This window comes from Nipponia nippon, unplaced genomic scaffold (genome assembly GCF_047370975.1).
Source record: "Nipponia nippon isolate SJK-2023a ecotype South Korea unplaced genomic scaffold, ASM4737097v1 scaffold_10, whole genome shotgun sequence".
NCBI lineage: Eukaryota > Metazoa > Chordata > Aves > Pelecaniformes > Threskiornithidae > Nipponia > Nipponia nippon.
The window spans coordinates 30,496,346-30,508,499 of record NW_028262291.1 but is presented as its reverse complement, the minus strand read 5'-3'; the positions used below and the strand labels follow the sequence as shown (position 1 = coordinate 30,508,499).

The 12,154-nt window shown below is 39.7% G+C and overlaps 2 protein-coding genes across 5 annotated transcripts in view; one reads left to right on the top strand and one right to left on the bottom strand.

Moving 5' to 3' along the window:
• Positions 1-7,507, top strand: part of ZNF106 (zinc finger protein 106) — a 45,358-nt gene extending 37,851 nt beyond the window's left edge. For both annotated transcript variants that reach the window (XM_087746305.1, XM_087746304.1), the window contains exons 20-22: positions 1,041-1,112; positions 1,751-1,897; positions 2,956-7,507. In XM_087746305.1, the coding sequence (XP_087602431.1) occupies positions 1,041-1,112; positions 1,751-1,897; positions 2,956-3,012 (276 nt within the window). In that variant the 3' untranslated portion in view covers positions 3,013-7,507. The remainder of the gene's footprint in view (positions 1-1,040; positions 1,113-1,750; positions 1,898-2,955) is intronic.
• The window catches only part of CAPN3 (calpain 3), a 41,231-nt gene continuing 35,229 nt past the window's right edge, over positions 6,153-12,154 (bottom strand). For all 3 annotated transcript variants that reach the window (XM_009473760.2, XM_087746314.1, XM_087746315.1), the window contains one exon: positions 6,153-9,636. In XM_009473760.2, coding sequence (XP_009472035.1) covers positions 9,610-9,636 — 27 coding nt within the window. In that variant the 3' untranslated portion in view covers positions 6,153-9,609. The remainder of the gene's footprint in view (positions 9,637-12,154) is intronic.

Genomic DNA, 12,154 nt, shown 5'->3' with positions numbered 1-12,154 from the left:
CTTAAAATAGTCATTAAAAGCACTTATTTGCCTGCATGTGTAGGAATTAGTTTCTTTCAGATTGTAAAATAAGAGGTATAGTAATGCTCTGTAATAACAGAAGAATCAAGTCTTAACAGAACGGATCTCCTACTAATTGGAATACATACTGCCCAAGCTTCACGTCTCATGTGAGTGAGAGAGCGAGCTAAGTGCACTCAGGCTTTGTGCTTACAGTCCGAGACTTGAACTGTCCCCCAGCAATAGTCTGGTCTGGGCATTCTCAAATCCAAGAAGTGTTCAGATGAGAAGCTTAGTGATGAGTGAAAGATTATAATTTTCTGTAGTAGTCTTTAATAGTAACGTGTAGTCTCTTACGAACAGCAGATTGGCTGTTATATCCTAGTGATGAATTTCTAAGAGACAAAAGGACTTGAACAAAAATAACAAATGAAATCTTCAGCTTGCAGAGTTTTCTGTACTATGTGAGGACTTTTTTTAATGATGAATGTTCTTTATGGGATTACGAGCATCTGACATCCTTTACTTTCCAAAGGACAATTTTGTGTAGAGCATTGGCCTAACAAAAGTGGTTTTTAAGACGTCATTTTGCCTGCCTTTTCAGGACCTGTATCAGGCTTCTCTTTCTGAAATTCTGATGTTCTTCCTCACCCTTTCTCTCCATCCCTTTTTGATATACATGTAACTGGTTAAGTCCTGGAAATATATTGAACTTGACGTTTACACCTAAAATTTTTTTCACTTCAGTGGATAATAACATTACATTTTAAAGTTTTCTGACCTTCTATCACTGATAGTGTCATGTGTGTAAAAGTTATGGAAACATTTCTTATTCGTTAGTAGGTTTTTGTAAACTATGAATGCAAATCCCAAAAGAATTAGGTTAGACCCATTTTTTAAATTTAGAAGCCTTGCATGTTGATATTTTATTGTTGTTCACCTAATATACTCTACACTGAAGCCTCCTTCAAAATTTTACTTCTTTTTTTTTTTTTTTCTGTTATTCCCAGCTTGCTTATCCATAAACGTTTCTTTTACAGATCTACACTGGATGCTATGATGGCAGTGTCAGAGCTGTGAGGCTTAATCTGATGCAGAATTATCGTTGCTGGGTAATGAACAAAATGTTTTTAGCCTTCCTTTGTTATAGTTCTTAGACTAATTTTCTGGGGGTGGTCACTACTCAGTCTTGGATAGCTTGACCTTTAATTTATTATAATTCAATAATATTTTTAGAATGTGTATATACATTTTAAATGTAAGTATATATCACTAGTTCCATTTTACGTGGTCTTTAGTATGTCTGTATGCTTTGGGGAAAGTTGGTAGCAGCATCTTAAATTATTTTTCTTTTGTGGCAATTTTTAGATAGTGACATGTAACTGTTTAAAACCAAAAACTTCAGCTGAGTGACACAGAAAAGCTGATTTACTCTGCTAAATAAGTTTAATTAAATTCCCAATGACTCTGTCTCAGGTAAGCTTAAATCCTGTAAAGACTTAGTTCCTTTCTTCCTCCTGCCATTCTTGCTTATGGTCTAGGCTGGGCTAGAGGCAGGAAGAATCTCTGTAAAGCTGTAATTAAAGGAATAGAGACCATTGAGAAGGGAAATGGAATAACAAGATTAAACAGTTACAGGAGGTGGCATGTGTGTGAACAGTCTCGGTAGAATATTGTCAAGTGGCAAGAAGAAGAGCATTTGCTAAAATTCTTTTCCCCTGGCTTATTCTGGCATGGTTTTTTCTACCAGTGGCACGGATGTTCATTGATCTTTGGAGTTGTGGACCATCTGAAACAACACTTGCTAACTGACCACACCAACCCAAATTTTCAGACCCTAAAATGTCGTTGGAAGAACTGTGATGCTTTCTTTACTTCCAGGAAAGGTTCCAAGCAGGTATGTGGTTGAACTGACATGGTTGTATTTCGTAGTATAAAGTACTTTGTATCACCACAACTGTGGGACTTGATCCTATTTCTCTTAAAAAGGGTTAAATTCTTCTAGTCTTAACAGGGTTAACTGCACACAGTACGGTCATACAAGGCTAATAGGGTTCAATTCAACCTGTGACAGACGACGAGTGCAGCTAAGTATGATAACTTGAGATACAGTCAATTTAAAACAGTTTGATCCTAAAATATTACATGAAAATGGTAAAATTCTTGAAATATTAGAAGAAATTTTAGTAACTATACTCAAGATGTTAAATTTTTTTGTAGGAAAAATTTATTTTTAAGATGAACAACCATCAGTCTCGAAACAGATTTTTATCCTCTTAATTTTTATCCATCACTGCCCCCCTTCATTGTTGTGGATGCTGATGCTGTTTATTTTTCACACAGGATTGGTTTTGCTAACAATCTTTAAAAAAAGTACAATGCATAAATTTCTGAGTAAATGTTAGTACAGATGGAGAAAAAAGAAATGAAGAAGGAATAAGAGTTGGATGCCAGTTGGATTAAGTGATGTGGAAAGGGTTGGGGGTGGATGGAAGGAGGGTTGTTACCTGTAGACTGATTGGTAGAATCCACATTTTACTCCTTGGCAATATAAACTAGCTTCCTGTTGAATGCTTTTCAAAATACACAATGGAAGGAGGTTTCTTTGAGAACAAAGAAACAGAAGCCTTAATTTCTCTTTAAGCACTGGCTTTGGATATGATGTGTTTATTCGATATGCCCTTCTAATCGGAAAGGAAGCTGTTTTTTATTTGCCTTGAATCATGTGGTATGTGAGATACTTTATATATGTGATTTAATAGCTTGGCATTGGTTTTTTTTTAAATGTTTTTTTTTAGATGCTTTAAGCCAAAAAATATATATTATCCAGAATGTCACTTTCACTGAGGCTTCAAGAATCTTTTGTGAAGTTTTTTGTGGGTTTTTTTGTTATTTTATTATTATTATCATCATTATTATTATTGTTATTAACGGACTTCTCTGGTTCTTTCCTAGGATGCTGTAGGACACATTGAAAGACATGCTGAGGATGACAGCAGGATTGACTCATGAAGCTTTTCACCTCCCACATTGGGAAGTAATTTTATATGTCAGAATTATTCCAAATAACACCAGTTTCTTACTCCAGTCTTTCCTTTCTTTTCCCACGTGGAATGCAGAAATGGAGTGGGGCTGAAATGCCTTGCTACAGAGACTGCAGGTTGTGTTGCACTCTGTAGAAATAAGGCTGGTCAGTTAAGACTTAGCCCAAATGGAAGATTCTTGCAAGTTTTTAATTCACTGACAGATAAGAATATTCCCTCCTCTTGTCTGCCTTGTTTTTTTGTTGTTTGTTTTTTCTGTTGTTCTTTTTTTTTTTTTTAAGAAGCGTAGTCTGAGAGTCTTTGGGAAGTCCAGAGGGGTGTTGAGAACTTAGATTACAATAGGTGCTGGTGTTTGCAAACTCAACTTGAAGCCTGTTAAGTGTCTAAGACATGTCTGTTTTTATGTTGTATCCAATTTTTTTAGCCAATTTTAATAAAATTCTGCAAACCAGAATATCACAAATTCTAACAGTGTAGCCTGAATATCCAGTGTACATTTTGACTTTCTTCATAAAAAGAAAAGGTATTTTATGGAGAACTGGAATAAATTAATTTTTTTAATGTTAATTGTAACTTATTTTTTATTCCTTGTGTAAAAATTGCTATAACTGGCACAATATATACAGTGACAGACTGCCCTAAATACTATACCTCCTGAGGTATTTTGTTTATTTGGAGGAAAGCAGTTATTTCTTGAGAGGTATGCCAGTAGCAACAAAACAGCCAGAACAGTGGCTCCACTCACATGCTTTGCAATCTTAGTCTTTTTAAATATAGGTCCTTATGTACAGGAAAAAAGTAAGTGCTGTCGGCTTTTGTTATAGCTAAATACCAGCATAACCACGGCTATTTTGATACAACACCATAATTGGATTCCTGATTTTATTTGGAATCTTAGTGACTGAGCTTTGCAGTCCTGTTTCTTCATGGCATAGCAAACCAAGAGAAATGGAAAGACACTGCCTGTCTAAGTGCATCCACTTAGGTAGTGTTTTGTTTCTGTTGTGAACTGGCTTAATTGGCTTGGGCTAGATCAAGTTCATAAAAACTCAACTGGAAAGAATGGAGCAGGATTTTAAAGTCTAAAGTTCTCAAGCAGAAGCTGAGGATACAAAATGCATATCGTGTGTAAAAGTCTTATTTCTACTAATGCACAGAAGGCACCACAGAGAAGCCAGCGCAGAGGGGAAGACTGTTTCTACTTGTCAGGATTCCTCTGCAGGTGTCCCTCGGGGTGGCAAACATTACCCGTTAAATTCAGTGAAATGTACTTCTTGCATTTGCGATCCTCTCTCCCATAGCGACACTTACTTAGCAAAGAGCTCTGTTAAACAGTGAGACTAATCTAGCAAGGAGCTTTATGTTCACTTTTGCTGAACTTGCTGCTCAGCATAAATAAAGCAGAGGTTTCCTTAAACTGTAACAGAAGGTAAAGACAGCCCAGTGTTGAAACTGAGCTGCTTATAAATGAATCCAGCGCTGTTCAAAAAAACTGCGTGTACTATTTTTACTGGGCATCTCTTTCACCACTACTTTGAGGCTTGGTATGCCAACCATAGACCACGTAAGTTTTATAGCCTCATTCTTTGACTATAAAGAAGCCTTTTTAGGCCAAGAAACTGATTGAGGGAAGCCCATGGATGTTCCATTCTGCCATCAAATCAAGGAACTTCAGGGCCTTCTCTGAAGCACACCATTTTTGTATTGTTTTAGCGGACAAGCATAATTTCACTGTAATTCCTTGACATGGATGATTTTTTTGTGAGGCAGGTGTAAAATAGGAATGAGATGCAGTAGCATCCTACTTCAGAGACATGGAAGTCTCTGAGGTTCCAGTGTTTTTGTGGTGATTTGTTTGGGTTTTTTATTAAGCTGTTTGTGGACAGGAAAAAACCCCAGTATGTGGCTCAGACCCCAGGCTGTTTTGAGGGTGTTTTTGTTTTAGTTTTTGGGGTGTGTGTTTGTGGGTTTGGTTTTCTTTTTTCCCCCCCTTTCTTTCTGTGGTCTGTGGATGAAGCAATTCAAGAGAGAATCAAGTTCAGGGAAATCTCTGAGGAGTGTAAATGTTTTCTGATGCAGGCTGTCTTGCTCTAGAGTCTCCGAGAGTATTTGGTTTTTTCATGACCTAAAAGCAGAAGACTGTGTAATAATACTTAAACCATTTCCAAAATTATTGATGTTCAAGAGTTTTTCTGGTTTTTTTTGAACCACAATGAGGGAGCATGTAAAAGTGTGGCATAAACAATGTGAATGTCTCAAGCTGTCCTTTGTGGGCTATGCTTGAAGTGAAGCTCTGGAGGTGTGTGTCCTGAGGACAAGCATGTGGAGTGATTGTAGCTTTCTGAAAAATGGCGTGTGAGAGTAGGTTTTGTTACTTCTTCCTTGTGATTCTTCACGTTCCTTCAGCTGTTTTCAGGAACGTATAGAGATCTTTCTCACTAGGTGTTGCAACAAACACAGTTATTACACTTTATTTGCATTCCTGATTGCTTGTTGGGTTTATATTTTCTAGTTGGTGGAAGCAGACTTCCTTTTCTTGTAGTCCATGACATTTCCTTATCTGTCCTTGAAAACAGTCCTTCTGAAAAGTCTGGACTTCTGAAATCCAGCTTTAGCTTTAGCAATGGTGTCTTTTGCTACTTTGTAGGTCATTTCAGATATACTGTAAGAATCTTAAAATGGATAAGAGGCAGGAAAATAGCAGAGCTGCATGAGTGTGTATAATATTTTGTTTCATAAATTAAAAACAATTCTAAAAGTTGCTCAGGGGTTCAGAAGAAAATGCTGTGCTGCTTTGTCCTGAGAATATCTTAAAAGGATTTGCTATGAATTTGTGCAGCTGTGGAAATCCCTAGGCTTCCCTGGAGTTCTGTGGGGAAGTTTCCTGCCTGTTCAGCTGGAATTCAGTGCAGCTTTCACTAATGGCTGTTCACTTCTTCCGGAGGCAGTAGCAGAAGAGAGGTGGTAAACTAATATATTGGCTTGGTAGCCATTAATGAGATCCTCTCTGGTCTTGCAGCTTAGGGTTTTGACTCCTGATATACCTCCAGTCGAAGAGTGTAATAACTTTGGGAAGGCAGAATATTTGTGACATTTAACAGAATAATATTTGCCTGAAAAAGCAGTACGGCACCTCTGAAGCCAGTTGCAGGACTATTTTTGTTTTCAGTTTGTTTTTTTATGCAAGTAAAAAGTTGTGGGTGGAAGAGTTAATAGAGCGAGGGCTTATTTTGTGGTTAGCTGTGTTTATTTTATTAGTCACATGTTAAATAATGAGCTCTGGACTTGGTATACAGCTGACTAAATATGGCGGGCCCTTTGAGGGGCAAGCCGCCATTTTCCTCTTAGCAGGAGTGTCAGTGGGCTTATTAAGGTATGAGACTCCTCAATGGACAGAAAGTGCTTAGAGGTATTATGGTCTTTTATGATACAACGAATGGGCCAGGCGCTACTAAACCCACTTATATCATTCTTTTCAAAATCCTGAGAACTTGTTGCGCCATAGGCGTGCCAAGTCCTGCCCAAGCTCCAAAAGGAGGGCGTGAGTAGCATAAAATGATCACTTAAAGTTCACATGTGCTGCAAAGCTTAACCTTTCCCAACAGCCTCGCGTGTGTTGAATGATAAGACAATGCTAGGATTGGTCTAGATTCATTGCTCCTTTTTTCCTTCAAATCACAGGGAAAAATAAGTTAACTGACAGTGCAAAATACTTCATGGCCTAACGCTGCTGCTTCTGTGTGTGGAAGGGGCCAGAGGGAAAACTGCTGCATCCGTTGGTACAAAGATGTATTAAATATCCCAGCTTCTGCTTGCCTTGTGTCACTTCTGTGTGGATTGCAGACTTTAGACGTATTATCAGCGCATGAGCTGACTTCTGCAAAATAGCAGGAGTTTGGCTGTGCAGTGTGTTTGAAATAGTGCCGTTCTTGATGCACACATTAGGTAAACGATAACTGAAAACTTGCAATAAACTGCAGGTTCCCAGAAACAAAAATGTGGTGTTGAGAAAATATTTTTCCCTTCTTTTGAATTAAAACACAGGTACAGATGAATCTTGGTTTTCAAGCTTGTACGGTACTATTATTCAAACAGTCTAAGTTGTCCAGAGTTGCAGAACATGTGAGGAAGGGTAAGGAAATGGTTTCAGCTACTGTTTGTAAAATATTTAATAGTGAAAGTAAAGAGCAGACTGTGTAGGTATATATTCTGTTATATGCGCCTGCCAGCTTCTCAAATTTCATTTTGCTGTAAGTGTTAAACAGCCTTTTTGAAGAATGGAAGTGGAATAAAACGATATAATTGAATATTTAATAATTCAGGCTGTGTAGAACATGTGCACAGATTGACCTTGGTTTTCTTCTTTCACTTTGGTACAAAGTTGTGAGCGTACTAGCGAAACTTTACACAGCAAAGGAAGAAGGAAAAAAAAAAAAGAAAAATAAAAGTTCTTTATATTGTTATGGTTTGTCAGTCTGATTCTTCTTTGTTTTGAGTAGAACGATTCTTCACAGGATTTGATGGAACTTGACTTTGTTCTGGATTTTTTTCCTTTTTGAAGAGGACTGGATAAAATCAGGCCACTTTGAAGCTCCAGCAGTGGCAGGAATGTGGGAAGTTTTTGCTCCTGATGTGCAGGAATCTCAGACCTAGTCGTTTGGCAGGGAAGATGGAAACTGTCCACCCAGCTGGTGCTGCCAAGATGACGTACTGACTGCCTTGCTTCATGGCCCATTGCAAAGGGAAGTTCTCTAGAGCTGTTGATGGTTCACTCAGCAGGACTTTAAGGACCAGTTTTGAGTTGCCAATCAAAAATCCTGATTTTGATCTTTTGGCTTTTTTTGTTTTTCTCTGAACACCCTAACCAAGAGCATCTCTGCCATATTTTTGTATGGAAAACAATAGCTTAGTGGAGAGAACACATGGCTGGAACCCAGGGCTCCTACTGTTCCAGTCATCTTAAAAACTTGATTTGTGTTGAAACAACAGTTGAATTTAAAGGAGGAAAAACTCTTCTTTAGATAAACTGTAGGATTTTCTTACTCTTTCAGAGTAAGTTACAGTGCAGGACAACATTAAGAACTTCATAGTCAAAAGGTTTTCTGTTTCTTAATGACATTTCAGTTAAATGTGCTCCTTACCAGAATAACTTTGAGTGGATGCTAGGATTTGTTTTTACAATTTTGCTTTACAGTAGTGGATTGCTTTGTTACTGTTCACCAGTAGAGAACTAAGTAGAAGGTTCTCCTGACAAAGTCTGGTCTCTTCACACCTCTTCTTGCACATTTTGTTCTTCCTTCCATTTTTGTATCGATCAACGATTCACCAGTTCTGAAAGCCTGTAATCCTTAAAGCTGGTAAGGATGGAGCTCTCAAGCTCAGGTGCTTTTTTATTTGTAATGCATTCAAGGAGCAAACTGGCAAGTCTTTGAGATATGAAACTGATTTCAGGCTTGCCATAAAACTCCAAAAGCTGCTGTATATTCAGGAGAATGACAGAAGAGTGCTCAATGTTTCGTCCTCCTCTGTTCTTTCAAAATAAAAACAAAAGACAACCCTAAAGATTAGGCCAAAATCCAGTTGATTTTATTATTTTTTTTTTCAATTAAACTAATTGTACTTACACATTCTCATAATCTTCCCAAAGTGGTCATGCTAACATAGTGTCTGATTCTGCTACAAGTCACCTCTTACAATAAAGAAATACAGCATACTGTCAGGAAATAGGACCGTGGGTAGGGAGCGTGTGTGTGTAGAGAGAGATATTTGTATGTATAAGAGGTTTTCTGTCTCGAATGGCAAACAACTTTCTCAATGTTACAGAGAAAGCTGTTACAATAAAAAAACATTTTAAATGTCCAATGTGTAATTAAGATACTGTAGGAGGTACTAAAAGTGAGAGTGAATTGCTCAGTTCTGATACTTTTGCTGAGGCGCTAGACCAAGAAGTACCTAGGTATTGCAGCCTGTTGTGCCTTACTGCCACGTTTCTAGCATAGCAGAGAAACAACCTCCACAGCCACATCTGTAACAATGTAAGTGATTGGGATGCATAATATTAATGCAATCTAGCACAATCTCATGAAATATTCAGTCCACGTTATGAAGAGGCTGAAATGATAGTATCAAAAGCAGGACAAAGAGTTAATGCCTAATTACAAGGTGGTAGTAAACACCTCTGACTTTCACAGTTCAAGTACAGTCCCAGTTTTGCCTGACTTGAAGGAAGGCTTTTCCAGCTGTCAGCAGAAGCAGAATAACGATGCAGGCTCCATCTCTTTACCATGCAGAAAAAGCTTAATTCAGTCATAAATAAATTACTCCTTGTTGCCCGAAGGAAAATGTCAGGAAGTTAAAAAGTAGTTACAGAATGTGCGCGCTGGTCTGCCTACTGGAGTGCGGTTGTCTGTTTTTCTAAGGAATTCTTCCCACGCACTGTTTATCTCGGCGAGTGAAGCAGGTAATTAGGAAATGCTCTTGTTTGCGCTTGGGGATGAATGGAGCTGGTTACTCAAAACAGAAGTCTCGAGCATTTTCTTGATGAAGTTGGGCACTGGCTCCGGTGTTACGCATACATCGTGAGCTGCAGCCACTGAAAGAAGAGTTAGAATTAAAGGATGAAAGACCTGCTGGCATCCTCCAACAAATTGTATTGAGGCACCACTGTCTCTGTAGCTGGAAGGCAGCTGCCTGCTGATACTTAGTATGATGCATACTGGCAGTGGGGAACTTTGTCTTAGGCTTCTTGCTCCTGTTCCTTCTTCCCTTCCAAAAAGTGAAGGGGGTTTTTTGTGGTCTTCCTAGCAGAAGGCATGCTTTTAAGTTGCAACTTTCTATGTCGTCTTAATAAGATTTAAAAAAAGGTAAAGAACTGTTAAACCCCATTATCAGTTAATACGTTTAAACTAAAGTATGTTTGATTTAAATTGCCTTGTTTAAAAAAAAAAAAAACATCTGCTGTGCCTGTCACCGAGGTTTGAGTAGCTGCAATGCCTGTTGTCGGGGTTGGAGTAGCCGCAGTGCCTGTAGCAATGCTATTCTTAAATAGTTGTTCAACCCTAAACAAGACTTGAACCACGTTCAGGAGACATAGCAACAAGAACATGCTGGTTTGAACATGCCAAGGATATTCAAAATTCTCAAGAGCTGTTGTAACTAGCGTGAAGGAGAAAAATGGCCACTACTTTATACTGACTCATGGGTGGTGGCAAACACCTTGTGGGGGTGGTTGCAGCAATGGAGGCAGAACAACTGGCAGTGCAGAGGTAAACCTATCTGGGCTGCTGCATTATGGCAAGATGTTGCTGCCTGCTTAGAGAACCTGGTTGTTAAAGTACGTCACGTAGATGCTCACGTACCCAAGAGCTGGGCCACTGAAGAACATCAGAACAACCAGCAGGTGGGTCAGGCTGCGAAGACTGAAATGCTCAGGTGGATCTGGACTGGCAACATAAGGGTGAATTATTTCTAACTCAGTGGGCCTGTGACACCTCAGGCCATGAAGGAAGAGATGCAATATATAGATAGGCTCGTGATCAAGGGGTGGACTTGACCATGGACACTATTGCACAGGTTATCCATGAATGTGAAACATGCGCTGCAATCAAGCGAGCCAAGCGGTTCAAGCCTCTCTGGTATGGAGGAGGATGGTTGAAATATAAATATGGGGAGGCCTGGCAGATTGATTATATCAGACTCCCACAAAGCTGCCAAGGCAAGTGCCGTGTGCTCACCATGGTGGAAACAACCACAGGATGGCTGGAAACATAGCCCGTGCCACTGCCCAGAAGACTATCCTGGGCCTTGAAAAGCAAGTCCTGTGGCGACATGGCACCCCAGGAAGAACTGAGTCAGACAATGGGACTTATTTCCGAAACAACCTCATAGACACCTGAGCCAAGGAGCATGGCACTGAGTGGGTACATCACATCCCCTATCCTGCACCAGCCTCCGAGAAAATTGAAGGACACAATGGACTGTTAAAGACTACACTGAGAGCCATGGGTGCTGGGGCATTCAAACGTTGGGATACACATTTAGCAAAAGCCACCTGGTTGGTCAACACTAGGGGATCTGCCAGTCGAGCTGGCCCTGCCCAATCAAAACTCTTATGTACTGTAGAAGGGGATAAAGTTCCTGTAGTGCATGTGAAAAACAAGCTGGGGAAGACAGCCTGCGTTATTCTTGCCTCGGGCAAAGGCAAACCCATCCATGGGATTGCTTTTGCTCAAGGACCTGGGTGCGCTTGGTAGGTGATGTTGAAGGATGGGGAAGTCTGATGTGTACATCAAAGGGATTTGATTTTGGGTGAGAACAGCCAATGAATTAAATTGTATTATGTTAATTGCTATATAATACTGTATGTCATCACTTCTATGGTGCCTATATGCCATATCAACGGTATTACAGTAAGAATCACCTAGGTTAATGAAGAATGAACTTTGATGAAACTGAGCGAAGTGCAGCAATAATGGAACCAGAACTGGCTTCAGCGTGCAACAATCCAACACCACACACCATCTCTCCTGCCCTGAAGGACTGTTATGACAGATGGAGCCCAAAGTCATGGACTAAATGAACTCAATGGACATTTTATTGGGATGGCCAATAGACTAAGGGAATATCTGCGTGTATATATCAAAAGACAGGAAAAGTGGTGGTGATTAATTGGAATGTATTGGGAAGTGTGGGACCTGGGCATGACGTAGATGGTATAGAGTAAGGGGTGGATAGTGTCCTGTTTCCGGCTGGGATAGAGTTAATTTTCTTTCTAATAGCTAGTATAGTGCTGTGGTTTGGATGTAGTATGAGAATCATGTTGCTAACATACTGATGTTTCAGTTGTTGCTAAGTAGTTCTTAATACTAAGTCAAGGGCTTTTCAGCTTCTCATGCCCTGCCAGCGAGAAGCTGGGAGGGGGCACAGCCAGGCCAGCTGACCCACGCTGGCCAAAGGGCTGTTCCATACCATGTGATGTCATGCTCGGTATATAAACTGGGGGGTAGGAACCTCTGCTTGGGAACGGGCTGGTTGCATAACCAGCATAACCACCGGTTGGTGGGTGGTGAGCAATTGCATTGTGCACCACTTATTTTGTATATTCTTTTATC